The 22,566-nt window shown below is 42.5% G+C and overlaps 1 protein-coding gene across 1 annotated transcript in view; it reads right to left on the bottom strand.

Annotated features, from left to right (window-relative positions):
- Positions 1–18,078, bottom strand: part of b4galt1l (DP-Gal:betaGlcNAc beta 1,4- galactosyltransferase, polypeptide 1, like) — a 37,016-nt gene extending 18,938 nt beyond the window's left edge. Inside the window, exon 1 of the mRNA XM_085789000.1 lies at positions 17,734–18,078. Within this exon, the coding sequence (XP_085645126.1) occupies positions 17,734–18,049 (316 nt within the window). The 5' untranslated portion in view covers positions 18,050–18,078. The remainder of the gene's footprint in view (positions 1–17,733) is intronic.
- Positions 18,079–22,566: the final 4,488 nt, after the last annotated feature.

Below are 22,566 nucleotides of genomic sequence, written 5' to 3'. Positions count from 1 at the left end.
TAATGAAAAATAAACAGCTGTGCGCCCCCCCCAAAAAAAGAGAGAATTAAACATAGCTTATTTATTATCAGTTACTATGACCAAAACAATATTTGATTCGTTAAACATAAATTGATCTTCCCTGTAGGATTTGTTTGATTTACAATTTTATTTCTCAGCATATAGGCCTATTAATTATCATGACAACATAAAGCACTGATGAATAAGCCTAAATACAGGACTCTGTAACACTGCTCTGTAACACAACTCATCACACATTCATGCTCTCCCTGTGTGATCATCTGGGAAGCAGACAGTCTGAGGTTGAAGTTTAGGTGTGACAGGTCACTGTACGTCTTGACCACATGCCAGCTGTTCAGCTGTAGTAGAGGAGAACTCAGCTGTTTTCAGCTCCGCCGCACGTAGCGTTTTTTTTTTTTTTTTTAGGAGCTCCGGTATATTGCGGCTTTATGCAGGAGGACACGCGATAAACTACAGCTGATCCAATGTATTTATCTGAGCTTGGTCACCATGAGAGGCGCTTTGAGCTGCGTTCATATGAAGTTACACCTGACGCTGTGCAGCACCTGACGCAGCTAGGACAGGGCATTTTGACAGGTCTGCGCTCACATCAGCTGTGTTTATTTACCCTCACCCTGTCACGTGAGCGATCAGCTGTTTGATCTGACAGCTACCGCAGCCGCAGCATCTTGCTTAATGACTACTACGGATTTGACGGCTACGGCACCAGCGTCAGGAGAGATTTATTTCCGGCTGCCGTAGCCGTGGCAAAATCCGCCGTTGCTTAAAGTCCCAGCGTCGAGGTGGAGTTGTTACTGTCGTACCCGTTTGTGTGGTTTAGCGCGCCCGGTAAAAAATGCTCTCATTGCTTATAGGGCAGGGATCAGCTCCGGTGACCGCGACGCTGACTGTTTATCCCCGTGTTAATTAAAACCAGACGCGGCCTGACACACGGGTGCTGAAGCACGGACCAGCGCGGTCCAACTCTTAATTCTCGGTCCGGACTCCGAACCCGCGCGTCTGATTGGGTTGGTTGGACACGTCAATCGCTCTGGTCGGACCTCACCGCTGACAACATGTGTGCGCGCGTGTGTGTGTGTGAGAGAGAGAATCAACACTACATTACCCCCCCACACACACACACACACTCTGAGAGCAGACAGGAAAGACAGCAGAGCAGTGTTTTTCAACCTTGGGATCAGGACCCCATATGGGGTCGCCTGGAATTCAGATGGGGTCGCCTTAAAGGGGACCTATTATGCTCCTTTTTGCACCAACTAAAATAGTTCCTGGGTGTCTTAAAGACATGTCTGTGGCGTGCTTCGGTCAAAATACCCCAAAGATCAAACATCACAGCATTCTCAAAAACAGGGCTCTGCAAAACGGTCTGTTTCAGTGGCCCCTCCCTTTAAATGCAAATGAACCACTCCCTCAGCATTGCGTTACCATGACGATGTCTTCTACTAGTACCTATAGAGGGATTACCAGCCTACGTCACTGACGTTCTACTGCGCATGTCGCCTGCAGAAAGAGAGCAGCAAGAGCCGTGATCATGCCTTTTTGTGCTGTTAGTTGCACTAATTGTTTTGATAAAAATAACAAAACGCGCAAAATTTACAGAATAGCGTCAACTCGCACCCATTTCAAGGCAAACGAGAGAGAAAATAGTACATTGGCGATTCATTTCGAGCAATATAAGTTAATGTGTTAGACACGTTGGTTTGAATGGTGATAAAGCTAGATATGCCCACAGGCACAGCTGGAGAACTGCAGCGAATGAGTTGTGAAATGTTTACTACGACAGTGACTGAAGACGAGGTCACATACTAATGGAAAGCAAGCTGAGATTAATTAACGTTAAACTATATTGTTTTACATTACCGGTACATACTCAGCCATGCACGTAACGTTATAGTTACGTTATGCAGTTGTTCCAGACTTTAGACAGGTCCGTCCTCTTCCCTCGTCTCTGACCAGGCAGCATCAGTCCTCACGGACACTGAGTTTTGTAAACGTGAGTATTTTCCTGAACATTATTGTCTGTTAAATAACTGTAGGTAACGTTAGGGATGTACAGTGACAGTGTTGTTTTTACCGCTGACCGACCGACGCCGTGCTGTGAGAGTCCGTGGCTTGTCCCGTGGCTGAGTTTCCGTTGCCGCGGTACAAACTCGATCCTCCGTCCTGACGTTTTTTTTTTTTTCCTGCCGTTATAAAACTATAAAACCGTCTATGTATAAAACACACACTACATCAGTAGGTGATAAACTGTTGTGGTAGGCTGACAACATCGCTAACTAACACCGCTTTGACTACACTAGATCCATGGAGGTAACCATGACAACCAGTTCTTTCTGCAGTCAGGTTGCGCACGCATCCTGATTTGTTGGTAAACAGATAATCCCTCTATACTGATTTGGCCAAAATGTAGTATGCAAACAAAAGCTAAATCTGCAGTAGGCAAAGTGCCAGATCTCCAGTATGTATCTGACCAGTCTACATTGTGTAATGAAATGTGCCCATGACCGTCTCACCCTAACCAAAGATGGTATAGAGAAGTCTTTGCCATGTAGGCTACTGTAACCATGTAACATGTAATATAAAAATGCAAAAATAAATATATAAAATAAATTAAAAATATATGCAGAATGGTCAGTTCATTGTAAAACAGTTATTTCTTGATGTAAATGTGGTGATTTGTGCACATAGACTACAGAGCTCCGCAGCACTGCACCTCCTCTCCTCCTCCTTCTCACAGCTTCACTTTTCATTCAAACTAATTCAACTGCCACAAGATTTCATCAATGAGACCAACAATCTGCTAAATAGACTAACCACACGGCGGTAAACGTCTAAAAAAGGGTTTTCTCTACCGCGATGAGCCCGGCCAAGGAGGCCTGCAGACGGGCTCTGCCTGTGTGAGGAGCCGCTCCAGCTCCAGAGCTCCGGTGCTGCGGCGGTCCAGCGTTACGTCGGTCCGGCGAACAACGTTGCCCCGGCGGTACGTCGCTCCTCACACAGGTGCAGCTTCACTTACATGAAACGTCCTACATAAAACTCAGTAAAGTGGCGCGACAGCGCTAAAACATGCAGGGAAGAAGCAGGAAGTGCTCTGCTCCGCTCTCCGCTGTGACACCAGGCACAACAGAGCAGCATGGGGGGAGGCGGGGCCGGCTGGAGCAGAGACCTCAGCATGACCATGTAGGGGAGTCCGGCACGCATCGACGTAGACGCGAGCTCATGTCAAAAAAAACTCAGCGCAACCGAGTGTAACAGGTGTGCAGAGAAATCCCAATTATCTAGCAGGGTTTAGTGAGATACAGGTGAACTATAGGTGAGATACAGGTGAACTATAGGTGAGATACAGGTGAATTATAGGTGAGATACAGGTGAATTATAGGTGAGATACAGGTGAATTATAGGTGAGATACCAGTGAATTATAGATGAGATACAGGTGAGATACAGGTGAACTATAGGTGAGATACAGGTGAATTATAGGTGAGATACAGGTGAACTATAGGTGAGATACAGGTGAACTATAGGTGAGATACAGGTGAACTATAGGTGAACTATAGGTGAGATACAGGTGAACTATAGGTGAGATACAGGTGAAATATAGGTAAGATACAGGTGAATTATAGGTGAGATACAGGTGAATTATAGGTGAGATACAGGTGATAGGTAAGATACAGGTGAATTATATGTGAGATACAGGTGAATTATAGGTGAGATACAGGTGAACTATAGGTGAGATACAGGTGAATTATAGGTGAGATACAGGTGAATTATAGGTGAGATACAGGTGAATTATAGGTGAGACACCAGTGAATTATAGATGAGATACAGGTGAGATACAGGTGAACTATAGGTGAGATACAGGTGAACTATAGGTGAGATACAGGTGAATTATAGGTGAGATACAGGTGAATTATAGGTGAGATACAGGTGAATTATAGGTGAGATACCAGTGAATTATAGATGAGATACAGGTGAGATACAGGTGAACTATAGGTGAGATACAGGTGAATTATAGGTGAGATACAGGTGAGATACAGGTGAACTATAGGTGAGATACAGGTGAATTATAGGTGAGATACAGGTGATAGGTAAGATACAGGTGAATTATATGTGAGATACAGGTGAATTATAGGTGAGATACAGGTGAATTATAGGTGAGATACAGGTGAATTATAGGTGAGACTAAAGGTGAGTTACAGGTGAATTATAGGTAGGGTTGTCACAAGAACCGATACTTCGGTACCAATTCGATACCAACACAAAAAAAATTAATCGATACTTGCTATTTTCTGGGGAGGGACAATAAATGTCTAAAGTCTAAAGTCTAAAGACCTGCCGTGTAAAAAAAAAAAAAAAAACTGACAGCGAGTCATGACTTCCTGTATCTGGCCCTTCAAATTAAAAGCCCTATCCACCTTATTCCTAGCCCCCATGATGCTTTGCGGGAATTATGGGCGCAACTTCCGGTGCGAACCGGAAGTCCCGTTTGTTTACATGCTAACAGTACGCGCTAATCCACTTTCTGCGAGCGTTAGAGACATAAAACACCACCTTTTACTTTAACTCAAACGAGACAATATCATAATACCGCTGCCTACTAATATTGTGAGGTGTGAGGACGACTTAAAAAAGTGTCCAAAGATAAAAAGATAACGTACAGTAGCATATTTAGCTACTTGTTAACTTGGTTGCTTCAGTTGTTGAGGCAACGAGCTATCTGCTAGCTATGGAAAGTTGCCTAGATTCGGGGTCTAGATATTTATGTACCTATGCAAATCAGCGGGTGACACCAAACAACGTTTGCCCAAGCAAGTCACAACTTTTATTTCTCTCGCACTCACACACACCAGTGTCCTGGAGAGATGCAGCCGCATCTGAGGGGACGATTGCGCGTGTGCGTGCGTGCGCATAGCGTGTGTTGTTGCCCCTTCTCCACTACACAGTTACAGCTCAGCTCTACTCCACTTGGTTTAGGTTCTTTTAATCACAATCATAGTTTGTCATATTAAAGCGGGTTCGTCAGCACCGCGGAGCTGATCGCTGTCTGATAATCAATGAGCATTTCCCACCGACTCTCTTTTTTCTCTCCTTTCGTCAGCTCCAAACTCACTCTTCTGCACCGCGATTGCGAACCGCAGTGTGGTTTCAAACACAGCTGTTATTTAACTCATGTGTCAGAATAACAATAATCTCGAGGGGGGGGGGGGCTGTTACATTCATTACAATGCATTTCTCCTCTGTGACGGGCGGCGCGCCCCCTCACTCCCGTCACAACACACGCACACGCCCAGTGACTGCCTCTCTCCCGGTTCAGCCCCGTCCACTTCTCGGTCTCCTGCCCAGATTAGGTTGTACGAGCGGACCTGTTGGTCCGAGTGGCCACGGTCCAAGCGGACCTGTTGGTCTGACTCGTCCAACACAGTCCAGTCCTCCACCCGCAGCCCCCAGAAGCTGCAGACGGGTCAACCAAACAGCGCTACTCCCTCTCTTCACTCGAGCTGATTTTTAATTACGAGCACACACCACCATGGATCAATAACCGATCTATTATCACTACATGAATTGCCTCATCTACCGAATTTACTAAGAAAACAGAAAACAATGTGAAAACTTTCAAATAAACCGCTAACAGTAATCAAGACCGCTAGCAACCACTGCTGTTAGCCAATGGCTCACCGCTACTTCCGGTGCTGACCGGAAGTTCCACCCATAACCGTTTCTACAGTAACGACCCCAGGAATAAGGTGGATAGCCTTTCATATACAGTTCAGTCTAGGACTGTCAATGAATATTTGAAATTCGAATGTATATTCGAATTATAGTAATAACAATGAAATTCGATTATTAAAATATGATATTCGAATATTAATAATTTATTTTTAAATTATCTTCACGCGCACAACCACAACAACAGCAACTAGCCTACAACTTCCTCCTACAATGCACGGTCGTCGGTGTGACGTGCAGAACGCTGCAGAACGCAGCAGGACGACTCCTCAGTCCATGAGTTTCATGTCTCAGACCGGATCATGTCAATCCAGCTGCAGAAATATCCGGGGGACGGGAGCGCCGCGGTAACCGTAGTAACTCACACAGACACACACACACCTGTCTGTGTGGTCACGTCTGAAGAGAAGCAGCTTCTCTGTTTTCCCAAACTACCGAGTGACAGCTTTAATCGCGCATTAAAAAAATAGTGCCGTTCACTGAGAGCTCTGATGATCCTCTGCACTTCATCGCGACTGTGCTTGATCCGCGTTATAAGGATCATTACTTGGATGTGGGAATAAAACATGCTGGCTCTTATCCCGTTCCCGAGCGAGCTGTTTGCTCGCGTCATCACAAAACTTGTTTGACATGAATTGATAAAGGCTGAGTAAAACGCTGTCTTTTTTCACGTATTAATATGCATATAATGTCGTTGCTGATTTGCATTGTGTAGCTGTTTGTTTTGTGTAATGTAAGCTGTTCAAAACGTGTTTGACATGCGCTGATAATAAATACAGGCTACCGCTATAAAAGTCCATCTCTTTGTATTGATTTTTGGAGAAAATGTGAAAAAATAGATATTCGAATTTTATTCGAATATCTGTTTTTTTTAAGCGGCAATATTCGAACCTCATTTCTGCCATTCGTTGACAGCCCTAGTTCAGTCATGTTGATTTTGACTTCATTTTGACAAGACAGGTCTCCAAATGTTTGTTTTTTTCCCTGCGACCAATCGACCAATGAAATTTTGGTCGGCTAATGATTTTTTATGACTATTTGGGGGCAGCCCTAATAAATTCTGTGCAAAAAGATGTGGAGCACAGTGATGATTAGGCCTGGGACGATAATAAATTTTGCTGGACGATATATTGTCCCACAAATTACTGACGATAAACAATATTATTGACACATTTTTTTGAGAACAAATGAACCACTACCGTAAAACTTCAAATAATGGCCGAGTCCCAAATTGCCGCCGGTCCCAATTAACCGCCGGGTGTAGCAAAATATTTTTATATTAAACGCCCATCCCAAATAAACGCCGGGTCAAACATTGTTTTTCTGGTTGCCAAAAAATATTCTATGCAAATATAGCGGGTGTCTTGTGACGTTAAAGACGGCCGAGGACCGACGAGACGCCTGTGGGCTGGTTGCTCCTGCCCGGTCTGTCCACTCCTCTCATCCGCACTTCAGCACCTGTCCTGGGCTGCACCGTGTCGGCTCGGCTCGGCTCGCTCCTCGTTTTAAATGACTTTACTCCTTTTAAAAGTAGCGTAAACAGCCTACTGTTCTCTGATTACTCATACGCGTATTTAGTTAGGCTATACGTTGCATTATTATTAGTTATAGGCCTACTTCATTCAATCAAAAAAAAAAGAAAAAAAAGGGACGGTGGTGCGAGCCAACACAGGTGCTGAAGTGAGGGAGAGGAGTGGAGAGACTGGGCGTCCGCGGGGGTTTTGTAACTTGCGGCGGATCAGAGAGGGCGGAGGACCGTGGTACCCGTGCAGGCCTGGACCGCGGAGGTCAGCGAGACCGAGAACGAGTCCGCCCTGGCCTTATTTACAGTAATGTCTCGAGAAACGCACATCATTCCACCGCCGCCTGCCGCCACAGAGTGAAGCCTCTTTCCCCAGAAAGAGGTCCAGGTTGAACACTATTAATAAACGCAGGTCCCAAATAAACGCAGGTCCCTAATAAACGCCTGTTGATTTGAGCGATTTAAGCAAATAAACGCCCGGGCCCTTATTTGGTGTTTTACGGTAATATAATAATAATATTTCATAATAATGCAAGTAGTCCCTTTTAAATGCGATAAACTTTTATTTCTCATGAGTATTTTTTTTTTAACCATTTTAATTGGAATGACAAGAACTTATATAGCTACTATCCTAAATAAATAAAATAAACAAAAAATAATAAACAGTGCAGCTCTTCTGTCCAATAACGTTATACACCTGAAGCTTCACTTTTCATTCAAACAAACAAACTAATATGACTTCCACAGGTGTAAGATTTCATCAATGAGACCAGCATTTATCTCCTAAAAAGTATCAAACCAGCCGGCGATAAACCTCTAAAAACCTGCTGATAAGTTTTAGTCGTTTGCTCCTCCAATGACGGAGGCTGACCGGCCCGTGAGCTGCTGCAGACCATAATACATCCATGCTGCAGACTGTGGGAAGCCCCGCTCCTCCTGCTCGCTGCTGCCACATTAGCTCCAAAAACGTTGGAGGAAATCTCCTAACAGGCGATATGTGGATAAACTGACCACAGACTGGGGATCTGAACGGTGACTTTCCCGCATGAAAAAATATTAAAACTTTAAAAAGTGACGTGTTAACAGCGCGGCAGCAAGAATTACGGTAAAATAGCTTTTAGCTGCTTAGCTTTATAGCTAGCGCTGCGCTGCCGGTTAGCTGAGAAATGCATTCTGGGAAACAAAGATCCTGGATGACTGAAAAGAGGGTTCACTCCTTTCATTCTGCAAAACAAACGGCCCAGGTGCTGAGCCCGATGCACAGAGTGAAGCCTCTTGGCATCCAGCCTGGTTGGAGGCCAGAGACCAAAACAAATACGTGCGCATGCACATGGCGATTTATCGAGGCCGGAAAAACTATCGAGTTCATTTTCATTTATCGTGCGATTAATTGATTTATTGATTATCGTCCCAGGCCTAGTGATGATGTTAAATACTTGACAGTTTGAAACAGTTTTCAATAAAGTAGTGAATTTAAAAGTAGGCTACATGGGTTCTGTTTTTTTGTTTTTGTTTTAATCATCATGGAAATTCACAGGTATTGGTATCGACTACTGAAATTCTGGTATCGTGAAACCCTAATTACAGGTGAGTTATAGGTGAGCCAACATGAACCCAGTTCCTGTGTTCAAAGTTAAACTTCATCAAAGTGATGACAGAACTCACTAATTGATCAGACCCTTCACTATAATTGATCTACCTCCCTACAGCAGTGACTGGTCCTGGCATCCTGGTGAAGGGTTAACTTGTGTTTAACTTGTGTTGCAGCTCGGAGGCTGACAGGAGGGAAACTGTTTCCACACTCAGCAGAATTTCACTGTGTAATCACAGAAATATGTCGCTGGTTTGAGTCCAGGCGGCTCATTAACACTGGGCCTGTTCCTGACGGAGGAGTCGCACTGGTCCCAGGTCAGCAGCCTCCATCTGGACTCACAGTAAACACCACAACATGAGGAGGAGCCACACTGGTCCCAGGTCTGCAGCCTGCATCTGGACTCACAGTAAACACCACAACATGAGGAGGAGCCACACTGGTCCCAGGTCAGCAGCCTGCATCTGGACTCACAGTAAACACCACAACATCTTTACTCTTACTTATCTTCTTCTTACTGATTATTTTCTTTCAGTTTCCATGAACCTGAACTCTCTAATTGGACATGAATGTTATCTAAAGTTATTTAGGAACATGATACAATGATCTGCAGCTGCTGCAATGTGTTTGATCAAAATTAACAATTTTAACTGGGAGCACACTGGCCCCTATCCATTAAATAATGTAACAAGTTATTACATTATTGGCCTAGTATTAAAAACCCCTTTGAAATTAGAATAACTGGTGCTGATAACGTCATCATATATGTATCACTAAAGTAGGGCTGCAACTAAGGATTATTTAATTTGTCGATTATTTAAACGATTAATCGATTAGTTTTTTAGTCAATAAAACGTTAAAAATATCAATCAGTGTTTCTTAAACCACAAGACAACATCCTCAAATGTCTTGTTTTGTCCACAAACCAAAGAGAGACTGGACTTGGACTTTTTTTCTTATAAAACTATTATAAAACTACTTATTATAAAACTACTCAGACCGATTATTAGATTATCAATAGTTGACGATCAATTTAACAATCGATTATTGTTCGATTAATGGATGAATTTCTGCAGCTCTATTACAATGTCAAAGGTTTTTTCTAATACTACCAATAATAATGTATTCCATTATTGGCAAAAAAAATGGCTTTATTACATCTAAAATGGCCAAAATTATTACATAATTGGTTGTTATTACGTTTTGGGTTGCTACAACCATGACCGATTCCAGATTGTTTGAGTCGCTCCTTCCACATTTCACACACATGTTGGTTGCACATGTGCGAGTAGATGAAACATTTACTTGGTCTGGAGCCCTGATGTATTGGTTCGATCAATTCATTCTATAATAATCATACTGTAGAATTATTACCGGACTGAACGAGAGATTAATGACGTTAACGTTATGTTAAAATCAATCATCATTATAAATGAGGGTGCTTAGTGTTTATATTCACATGTCACCGTTTGTTCTCCCAAAATAAAGTTTGTGACTTGTCTGCGTGGAGCGGCAGCTGACAGTGACGTTTCCTCATCACTAAACCTGTGAGCCACATCCGGTTCTCCAGTGTTTCCCACAGGATTTCTGGAGACCATGGCGCGACGGGGCGGCGATATAGCGCCGCAGCTGAGCAAGTAGCGCGATATAGTGCATTTAGCGTGCGCCCCTGTCTGTATGTATGTGCAGGCAGAGATCAGAGATGATGTTTTAAAGGGATAGTTCAACATTTTGGCAAATTGGCCCATTGCCATAATCCATATAGTCATAGCAGTAGGTTCATTACCTTTATTTGTCGGTGTAAGCTATTTTTAGAACAGCGGAGCGAAGCAGCAGGCTGCTCAGAGCTATGCTATGGAGGCTAAAGGAATTTCTTGGTTTCCTTCATCAAACTCATCAAATACACAATCCAACAACTCCAAAACACTGTCGTGGACAAGTTGTGGGCTGCACAATCACCACGCTATGAGATAATAATGGAACGTTACGAGACGGAGCCGTTTTAGAGGGAAATTCATGCAAAACCACTGATGCGAGTTGCGTTCAGGCACCGTTTTTCAGCAAGCAGACTCTGTTTTTAATTCGAAAACGGCTCTGTTTCGTAGCGTTCCGTTATTATCTCATAGCGTGGTGATTGTGCAGGTCAGAACTTGACCACGAAAGCGTTTTGGAGTTTTTGGATTTTGTGTTTGATGAGTTTGATGAGGGAAACCAAGAAATTCCTTTAGCCTCCATAGTGTAGCTCTGAGCAGCCTGCTGCTCCGCTCCGCCATTCTAAAACTAGCTTACACCGACAAATAAAGGTAATGAACCTACTGCTATGACTATAGCGATTAAGACAATGGGCCAATTTGCCAAAATGTTGAACTATCCCTTTAAATGACCATGCTAGTGTTTCACCAGCTCTCATCTCTGCCAGTCAGCCTCTCAAATTGCCGCCTCTCTCGCGTGCGGGCACACCGCACGTAGACACACGTAAGGAAAAAAAAAAAATTTCAAATTTTCATGAGAGACTGTGGCGGGCCCAAACGAGACTGTGGCGGCCCGCCACAGTCTTTTTAATTAATGGGAAACACTGGGTTCTCCCTCCCTCACGTCGTGATGACAGGACAACGTCTCCTGAACAGGCTACATGTCTATTCTTTCTGTTTTTCTCTCTTCATTTCCAACCACCTCGTTTCAGGTTTTGCTCGTAGCCAGGTGAAATGGTACGCCCTGTGTCTTTCTCTCGCGCGCTCTCTCTCTTTCGCTCGCTCACTCGCTCACTCCGCATAAAAATGAACGTTATGAAAACAATAACTAGTGAGAAGAATACAGATGCATAAAAACCATGTAATGGAAACATTGTTAAGTTCGTCCTGTGAGCACAGCTGCCCCACAGCCACAGTGGTCTAGTGTTAACCTGTCCAGGCAGGTCGGTCCTGTCTACTTTTTTAATGTTAGAGCCATTAATGCAGTGTTTTCAACCTTGGGGTTGGGACTCCATGTGGGGTCGCCTGGAATTCAAATGGGATCACCTTAAATGTCTAGTAGCCTAATTGATAGAAGAAAAAAATTCTGATACAATTTTTTTCAACTAATTATTTTTCTTTTATGATTAAAAACACCACAGACAATCTTAAATAACTATGTTCTTTATACTTTGATAAGAGAATCGATAAGGAATCGAATCGATAAGCAATATCGATAATGGAATCGGAATCGCTAAATTCTTATCAATTCCCATCCCTAGGCACTGGGGTGTGAGGTCACAGCTGTAACTCGACCTCCTCAGGTAAAACCAGTTTGTGTTGGTGGGACGCCAAGTAACACACCTGACACCTGACACCTGCTACTGACACACCTGACACACCGGACACACCTGGGCCTCCGGGCTGCCGAGTGTCCAGAGGGGGACAGACGAGACAGAGGAGGAGACAGAGGAGGAGACAAAGGGACGGACGAGACGAGATATGACGAGATATGAAAACATGAGACATCGGTGTGAAAATAAACAACAGTTGCACAAACTGGTCACACTTAGACTTGAGACTACACCTGTAGAGGGACAACAGGGACAACAGGAGGACAACAGGGGACAGGTGTCCCTCCTCCTCCAACAGAAACCTGGTCTGGTGAACTGTGTCTCCTTCCTGTAGCTGGTTTCACTTCTCTGTTTGACTTTGTCTCTGAGCTACAGACTGAACAGAGGACAGAGAGGGACATGGAGGACAGAGAGGACAGAGAAGACAGGGGACAGGGAGTCTCTGAGAGGTAACATTAAGCTGTAACCATGGAGACACTGTCAGGCAGCTGTTCATGTTAATAGTTTGTGTTTGGTTGAAAACCTTTTCGTATCGTAAAAAAAAGTCTGGTCCACAGTGTAGCTCTAAGCAGCTCGTGGCTCTGCTCCACCGTTCTAAAAACAGCTTGCACCGACAATTGACCTTTCGCAAAAGCTCTGCCCCCCTTAGTTACCGTTGCTAGCCGGACAAGCTTCTCGACGCTGCCCGAGTGTCAACAGTGTTTTTATATTGAGCGTCTTGAGGCATCAGAGTCTCAGAGCCATATGAGCGCTATATTTATGAATATATTAATAATCACTAAACATTCTGACACCACTACAAAATTGCGTGGTCACAATGTAAACATAATGATGATCAAAATAGGGCTTTTATCGATTCATAAATTGCATCATGTGGCGCATCTGCAAGAGAATACGGGTAACAGGACGTGGTGTTTGTATCGCGGACCGAGACCAGAGCTTCTTCTTTTCTTTTTTTCTCCCCATCGAGAGGATTCAATCTGTGGAAGTACACTATAGTAGGCCTACAGTGTTTCCTCATATGTACAGCTCCTTCTGTTTTTTTTAAATTGTCGCAAATACACCGCTGCATGTGTTCCGTTCATTCATCTCCTCATAGCGCTGTTTGTTATTGACATGTACACACACAGAGCTAGAGAGAGAGAGAAGCGCACATGCTGCAGCAGTGCTTGGTGAAAGTGAAAGTTGTAAGGTCAGATCCCCCCCCCCTTAAAAAAATCCAGAGGAAACACTGTGGTAGTGAGTGATTTGGGATACAGCCCTAGTCCTGCTAGCTTACCTTGGAGCAGATGTAGGCTATGTATGCTTGTTTATTTTCATGACATTTAGCTGGGAGTGGGAGAAGGGTCCGGCTGTGGGGCTTCCACACGGTTTGACCCATTGTAGGCACCTCTCCTGTTGTGTTTTCAGCTTTGGGAAGGGAGAGAACATGACTCCCCCAGCCAAACTCTTCGGGCAACTACTGTCCGACAATACACTTTGCTTGTCGGAGGTCCAAAGCTTGACGGACCTTGTTTACATAGTAACGGTTGCTATGATGTCTGATTGGACAATGACCGTTCGGGGGCGGGGTTTTGCGAAAGGTCAATTAAAGGTAACAAACCTACTGCTATGACTATGGGGATAATGGCAAAAATGTTGAACTGTCCCTTTAACACATCTGGGTGAAACCCTGCAGTGTTACCATGGATACCACTGACTGAATGTGCTCCGCTGAGGTCTGATGCAGTCACATGTGTCAACAAGTCTCTGTCTCCCTCAGAGGGTGAAGTGCATGTGAGCGCACATACACACACACACACACACACACACACACACACACAGGATCAACATATTGAACCAGTGTGTGTGCTGCTCTCCGCCTGTCAATCAAACACTCTGTAAACTTCTTGTGTAAACTGCTCCACTGATTCACTGTTAAACACACTGGCTCCGCCCACACAGGAGAACAAGATGTCCAACAGTGTGTCTTTAAACCTTTTTAAATACGGATACACGATAACTTTTTTTTTAACCAATAACCAATAACCAATAACCGATAACCGATAACATAGCCTACCTGTAGATCAGAAGGACTAGTGAGGACCTAACATATTCCATGACATCAACACTGTGAACAAAACCAAAAACACTATTTGATCAAAACCAGAAGCTGGTTTTGCCGGATTTGGTGGAATTGTATGTAGGGCTGGGCGATAAAACGACAACGATATATATCGCGATATAACTTTACTCAATAGCAATATGAAACGTGGTCGATAGAAAGTCGATAGGTTTCATTCATTCATGTTTTGAAACAGCCAATGAAAACGAGAGTTGCGCCGCGCTGAACCACTGGCTGAGCCAACCAGGTTAGATTGACACAGCACAGGAAGACTGTACACAGCACAACAACACGTGGTAATGTTTGGGCTGCTGCAGCCTGGCGTCAGCAGCGGGGCATCGCCAGTAAAAAGAGAGAGAAAATGAGTGTTGCCTCGAAAGAAAAAATGGAGGAGAACGAGTGACCGCGAAAAGACGTGGTACGTCATGTTTACATTAACCCAGATTGATTGAACTCTAATACAGTAGGTGTAAACAACCCTAAACTTTAACCACGGAGACAGCAGGCAGTCGGAGCGGCTCGCCGTCACACATCAAAGGGAGCGCAGTCACGGCGTGGCCGCTCTGCTGCTGCCGCCGCTGCTGCTCCTCACACCAGAGCGACACTGTTCAGCTGTGCCGACCTAAACACTGGCCACTTGCGAAGCAAATGCTAACCGCGGCGATTTCTCTTCCTATTTCTTTTTCAGCCGGGTTTAGGCTGAGAATGATCGCTAATTAACGGACCACGTCAGGTCCGGGTTTTAATTTTCACGTCCGTTTATAACTGTAGCAGCATCAGAGAGATGGAGAAGCTCCTGTATGGGGAGCTTGGCTCTAGTCTGACCTAACTCCTGTCTGATGTAATGTTAAAGAACGCCTGAACAGCGGAGTGATAATGTCTGTAAAAAGACCCAGTGCTGTTGTACTGTAGCCTATATCAGCACTCCTGTATGTCTCTTGTCCAATCAAATTATTTGGTTGAAACTAACTGTATATAATACCAGTTTTATTTATCTGAAACTGTTATTAGGCTACTCATTGCTTTTATATGTTAATCATTACATCTGAAATAGGGATGCACATTTTGAATTTTTTTTCTGACCGATAACCGACGCTCGTTAACCGATTATTAACCGTTAACCGATAAGATTAAGAATCTTGCGGCGCACGCCCAAAAAAAAAAAAAAAAAAAAAAAATTTTTTTTTTTTTTGCCGCTAAATACACACATGCGCCGCGACAGCTGATCAGTGCGCTCTGTCTCAGCTGATCGCGCTCTGGAGGTTAGATCGTCCAATGTAGAACTGTTTTTATACAAAGTGCAGCCAAACACCAGGCTGAAGGAGCAGCAGAGCTCCTCTGACAGCTCCTCTGTGGAGCTGCAGGTGAACAGGCTGGAGAGCAGCGACGTCCTCTTTTTTTTTTTTTTTTTTCCAGCGCCGTTGTTACAGGTGATGCACATCTATGTCCGTGTAGGTTACATTTATTGTCTGATCTTCCTTCATGGGGGCTGCTGCTGCACATACTGTCAGTCCTCCTGTGTAACTTTTTGCTGCGAAATATGACTGAAGGCACGTGAACTCTGCACGTGTCGACATGCCCCCATGAGTTGACGACATAAGGAGCTAATAAAATAAATAAATAACCGATAGTATTAATCGGTCAAAGTTTTTGTTATCGGTTAACGGTTAAAAGGTTAATCATGTGCATCCCTAATCTGAAATGTTCAATTTTTCACGAAAAATAAATATTTAAATCAGAAATAACCTTCTGATATCTTCAAATCTCACTTGTGAGTATGATGGAACATTTAGGCTTGACAAAAACAGTGACTTGAGTCCTATCGTGATATATATCGATATCGACTGATATGAAAAAAATTATCGTGATAGGATTTTTTCTCATATCGCCCAGCCCTAATTGTATGTTACGTTTCCATGGTTTTCAGTCGTTGTCATAGTTGCGGTAAACGCATGGATCTAACGGATGTCAGTTTGTGTGATATCCATTGTTAAAAGCTGGTGTGATGATCCATGCGTTTTACATATTTTCATTGGAAAAAAAAAAAGAAAATCCATGCATTTACCGCGACTACCGAAACCATGGAAACGTAAACATAAAATTCCACCGGAAGAGCAAAACCAACTTATGTTTTTGACGTTCGGAAAAAGGTGGATAAAAACAAACGCCTCTAGAACTGAAGTAGATATTTTGCATACATACAAATATTATATACTATATCTTATCGGGGCTATTCGTTATGATATCGGACTTATCAGAATGACGTCATCATTTTCTGATATCGGGACGATAATTATTGGAACGACTGACGTGCACCCCTACTTTTAAAGTAACTTCTGATGGTTTTCTATCGACTATAGACAGGTATCAATATTGGTTTTCTATCGACTATGGACAGGTATCAATATTGGTTTTCTATCGATTATAGACAGCTATCAATTTTGTTTTCCTATCGATTATAGACAGCTATCAATACTGGTTTTCTATCGATTATAGACAGGTATCAATATTAGTTTTCTATCGATTATAGACAGCTATATTGGTTTTCTATTGATTATAGACAGGTATCAATATTGGTTTTCTATCGATTATAGACAGCTATCAATATTGGTCTTCTATTGATTATAGACAGGTATTAGAGCAGATGTGTCCTGTCTAAATAAAGGTGAGGTGTGAGCAGTGCTCCTCCTCCTCTGATAATCAATCACACTAATGTTCAACATCAGCTGTTATTAATAATCGATTGATCGGTTTAGTGACGGAACATACGAACAGAACACCTGATTGATCGGTTGATCGATCAGCTGCAGCCTGCTGTGCTGTATGGTGACGTAGGCTACAGATGATTGACAGCTGTGGTGACGTCACCTTCAGACTGAGCTGAACCTGGTTCTGGTTCTGGTTCTGGTGGGTCTGACAGCTTGGACGCACTAGACGCGGAACCGAAGCGCAGCGCCCTGGAGCGGAGGGAGTTTCAGTTCGGCGCACATGTTAACAGGTCTGCCTGGCCGCACATCTCGCGCCGTGGAGCGCAGTGCGTGCGCCTGGAGCGCTTCAGTTTGGTTCATTTCTATTTTTCACGCGAGCCGCGCGCACCGAGAGCGCCGTCTGTCAAGCTGGACAGACGTGGTCGTACCAGACAGGAAGTCGGGCACAGAAAAGGCGAGAGAATCCGGTCAATTTTCAAAATAAAATAATTAAATGATGATTAATTAAGTTGTTGCTTGTCCATCTATACATATTTGACCGTTGCGTCTGCACATGAGACACACAGACACATGTTTAAAATGACGTGTGTGTGGAAAACCGAGTGAATACGAGTATGAACGACTGCAGTCGATGTCTGACCGGCGCGGAGAGAGGAGGAGAAGTATGCTCCCAGTGCGACCACCCAAGCGCCCGAGAAGCCGCGCGCAGTGCGTGCGCCCAGCTTCCGCGTGCAGTGCGTCCAAGGGGTGACTCTTACCCAGCAGGGGGGAGGTCTCGGGGCATTTCTCCAGCTTCTTCCCGGGCTCAGGGGTCCCCTCCTGGTCTCTGGGCTCCATCATCTCGGCCCTGTTCCTCGGCTCGGCTCTGGCCGTGAAGCCGGCGGCTCTGAGCGCATTCCGCTGAGTGGCATTGTTGTTGTTGGACTGCTGGTGCTGGACGAAGGCGAACCGGATGTCCAGGGAGCGGACGTAGAAGACGACGGTGACGGAGATGTGGAGGAAACACAGCAGCACCACCAGCTTACACACCCGGTGGAGGAGGCTAAAGTTGACGGTGGAGGAGTCTCCGGGCATCCTGAACTTCACCCCGCTGCTCCGCACGGTTCCTAAATATAGTCACAATGTTGGCTTTCTATCGACTACAGACAGCTATCAATATTGGTTTTCTATCGACTATAGACAGGTATCAATATTGGTTTTCTATCGACTACAGACAGCTATCAATATTGGTTTTCTATCGACTATAGACAGGTATCAATATTGGTTTTCTATCAATTATGGACAGCTATCAATATTGGTTTTCTATCGACTATAGACAGGTATCAGTATTGGTTCACTATCGACTATAGACAGCTATTGTTTTTCTATCGACTATAGACAGGTATCAATATTGGTTTTCTATCGACTACAGACTGCTATCAATATTGGTTTTCTATCGACTACAGACAGCTATCAATATTGGTTTTCTATCGATTATGGACAGCTATCAATATTGGTTTTCTATCGACTATAGCTTGGTTTTCTATTGACTATAGACAGGTATCAATATTGGTTTTCTATCAACTATAGACAGGTATCAATATTGGTTTTCTATCAATTAAAGACAGCTATCAATATTGGTTTTCTATCGACTACAGACAGGTATCAACATTGGTTTTCTATCGATTATGGACAGGTATCAATACTGGTTTTCTATCGACTATATTGGTTTTCTATCGACTATAGACAGCTATCAATATTGGTTTTCTATCGACTATAGACAGGTATCAATGTTGGTTTTCTATCAATTATAGACAGATATTGGTTTTCTATCGACTAACGTTATAGACAGGTATCAATACTGGTTTTCTATCAATTATAGTCACCTATCAATACTCCGCACAGTTCTTCTTTCTACCCCCGGATCTGATCTGATCTCAGACCGTTAGCTGCTGCTCAGCTCTCCGGCTCCATGCTCCGGAGAAGTCGGCTCAGAAGTTCACAAAGTCTGGTCCAACAGGCGTCCGGCTCGGTTCGGTCCAGGTGGAACTGGTCCTGGAGCGGAACCGGACAGTAAAGAACCGAACAGAACCGAACAAAGAGTCGTTAAAGTCCAAAACTGTGTCCTGTTAACGTTAAACAACAGGAGGAAACAGAGCTACACCATTAGCTCCTCGGCTCTGTTAAACTCCGTTAACTCTGGTAACTCCGTTAACTCTTCCCTCCGGTAGTGACTCTTCCGGTTACTAACGGCTGGAAAACGGTCAAACAAACTTCTGCTCGCGCACCGGAAACGTCACCGACGAACAACGACGACGACGACGGACGCGTTTTCAGAACCGCCGCGGAGAAAACTGCTGCTTTACCAGCGACCGACCGACGAGAAAAAAGTGACGGAGCAACTCGGCAAACTTCGGCTGCGTCACCGGAGAAGCCCGAACTGTCAGGGCGACGGAGCTGCGCGTCACACTTCCGGTTGGGTTTTTTCACAATGAAAAATGTTTACATTTTATTTTGTTTTGGAGGAATGTAGCCTACTGTTTGGGCTCCCTGTCCCGAAAAAAACAAGGAAAAAAGCGACATAACTTTTATTATCAACCTTATTGCAAAATTTCATATTCACATGTAAGTTCATAAAAAAAAAAAAACCTTCCTTTATTGCTCTTAGCGGTGAGCTCAAGCAGTACATAACCTCCATCAAATTTTCAAGCAACCAGAAAGCGATTAAGAAAAACTTGTGAAAACTTGAACATTTTTTTGTAAACTTGTAAATTCCCCCCAGCGTATACCATAGAAGTGCTTTATATATTGCATATTATTTTGAAAAACTGTTTTGTAATATGAAACAAAGTTTTGAATAAAAAAATAATAATAATAAATGTTTACAGATGTGGAAATTAACGGCGGCGATTAACTACAGACTTTATAGGCCTATGTCCCAACAAAATGACAGAGGGAGCAGCGCTCTGTCAAAATTATTCATGCAATTAATGAAGAAAATGACAACAACATGTTTGTAGAAAAGGAAGAAACTAAAATGTTTGTTATGTTGTGTTGTGTGTTTTATGTTGTATTTTTCTATGGACCCCTTTTGAGTCTTATCAATAATATATAAATATAATAGTTATTACAGATTTTTTCATCCCAACACAAAGATACAGTGATCAAAGCTCTTAAAAAATTATTCATACAATTAATTTGCAATAGTTTGCTGTTGCTGTTTTTGTTTGTTTGTTTGTTTGTTTTTATATATAGTAGGGTCATGTTAATTGTCTCTTTTTTTAGTTTTATTGTCTGTTGGTTTCTGTTTAGATACGTTCCAATTCATGTGCTGTTTTTTGTGTTTCCTGTGTTTTCCTGCTTTTATGAATTATGTTCCTTATGTCCTTGTTGTTCATTTTAATGGCTTTTAACACCTTGCCAGGAGGACTGCAGTCGATAATTAGCCTTTGGCCAACACTGGCACCTTTACGTTTATTAATGTTCATTAATGTGCACTGTCCTCCTTAAATAAATAAATAAAATGGGAAAAAAAAAAAATTTAATGAAGAAAATGAAATCAATGGAGCAAAAAAATATATAGCTAGCTATTAAACTGTCTGAAGTCAAGCTTGGGCTGTCACTGTATTTTGTCATCTCAGCTTTTATGTTTCATGCAGCAGCAACAACAACAACAACAACAACAATGATTTTGATGCTTTTTATGTTGTATTTTTTTATGGACCCCTTTTGAGTCTTATAAAGAATATATAAATATAATAAATAAACTGAGAGCAGCAGACGGATATCTGTTCAGCTGGTGTGGTAACTTCATGTGGGTTAGATTTCATTATCTCCTTTAAATTTACTCTTAAATTATCAACCCTTCAGATGAAAGAGAATATAATGTATTAAAACCAGCTGAATTCATTTTTACAAACTTACAAAATGACAAAGTGTAGTATATACCTTTTAATTGTTTTTTTTACTTTTTAAGATTAAACAGTTATTTTGTTGGCAGACTCCAGACTGCTGATGAAACACTGTTTACCTCAACGACACCAACACTTGATTTTCAGGTGTGATGTCTCTAATTTTCTCTTGTTAAACTGTAATGTTGTGTCACCGTTTTATTTATTAACTTGTTGTTAAATGTATTTCCAGTGTTTAAACCTTTCAGTAACATCAACCCTGGCTCTTGGTCCCATGTCTCAGCACTGCACATTTATTTTGAAGGCAGACATAGTCGACTTCCGGGGTGTTTCCGCGCGCTTGACTCGATCATGGATGTAGTTAGTAGATTCAGCAAGAAGTTCGGTTTCCGTGTGAGTCGGTCTGATCTGTGACGTCACACTGCCTCCCACCACCAACTTTGTATGGTAATGTGTTTTTAACGTGGTGGCACGAGACTTTCTGGAGTCACAACGTTTCACACACTCATCATCAGATAACTGCGATGACGTCACTGAGACACATTTTAACCTAAATGAGGCGATTTGCACATAGGATGAAGCCAGGTGGTTACTCACTCTGTTGATGTTTTTATCAGTGGTCACAGATCTCTTCAGTGTTTCTATGTTGTAAAGTATCATTCAAGTAGCCTATAGCCTACATTCATTTTCAGACAGATTTTCTTTTCTTTATTTGAATAGGCTATAGCCTATGTGTTTTTAAACATAGAAGATAATAATCATTAATAAAACAATGCAAACAATCAATGATAAATCCTCTCAAAAGTTGATTTTGGTACATTCAATGCCCAATATCCCGCCCACACATGCAACCAATACCTAGATTCACATTGTTAACCTGGCCAGCCTTTAGAGATTATTGTAACTGTGAGAGGCAAAATGTGTACAAAGTTTAAAAAAAAAAATACACAAAAAGTACCAATAACAACACTAACAACAGGATTGTTCACCATAATGGCTTAAGTTTTTTCATCATAAATGAGAATTATGTCTTTTTTTTAAAGTGATGCCTGTCAAAAAATGTAAACATGTCTTCTAGTTCCATCCAAAACAAATTTATAAAAAACACAGTACAGGTTAATTTTACATTCTTATCAGTATCACCACAAGTAAATAACTGTGACTGCAGTGAACTCATTCATTCATTAATTCTCTAAAAACTTAAAAGTTTTTTTTTCTCAATGAACTTTATTGAAAAAGGTTGTACATACAAACAATTGTACATACTGTAGAACAACAGGCAGGTGCTCCAATCCTATATAATACATATCATCAAAAATAAAAAATAAATCACAGTAAAATAAGGTTATTATTAGTAATGCCAGTAAACTTTTTAAAAAAAGAAGGGAGAATAATAAGTAAATGAATAAATAAAATGACAGGGAAGGGGAAAAACAACACAGAAAACAAGGAAACAGAATGTAAATACATTATTCTTCTTTGAAAAACCTCTCGTAGGCTATATATCTGGGGATGTGGTGCTTTGTTTTAGTGTCAATTAGTGTAAGGGATTTCATGTAGCCTACTCTTTAAACTCATGCAAGAAACTTCTAAAGTTGGGTGGAGTTTTGGAGTTTTTGCATTTGTGTAGCCTATGTGAAATTTGACATACAAAATGAATAGACTCAGAATCAGAATCAGAATACTTTATTGATCCCCAAG

The sequence above is a fragment of the Trachurus japonicus genome, chromosome 10 (assembly GCF_045865225.1).
Source record: "Trachurus japonicus isolate A0001 chromosome 10, Traja_1.0".
Taxonomy (NCBI): Eukaryota; Metazoa; Chordata; class Actinopteri; order Carangiformes; family Carangidae; genus Trachurus; species Trachurus japonicus.
Note: the sequence above shows the minus strand (reverse complement) of the source record. Positions and strands in the feature narration are given on the sequence as shown.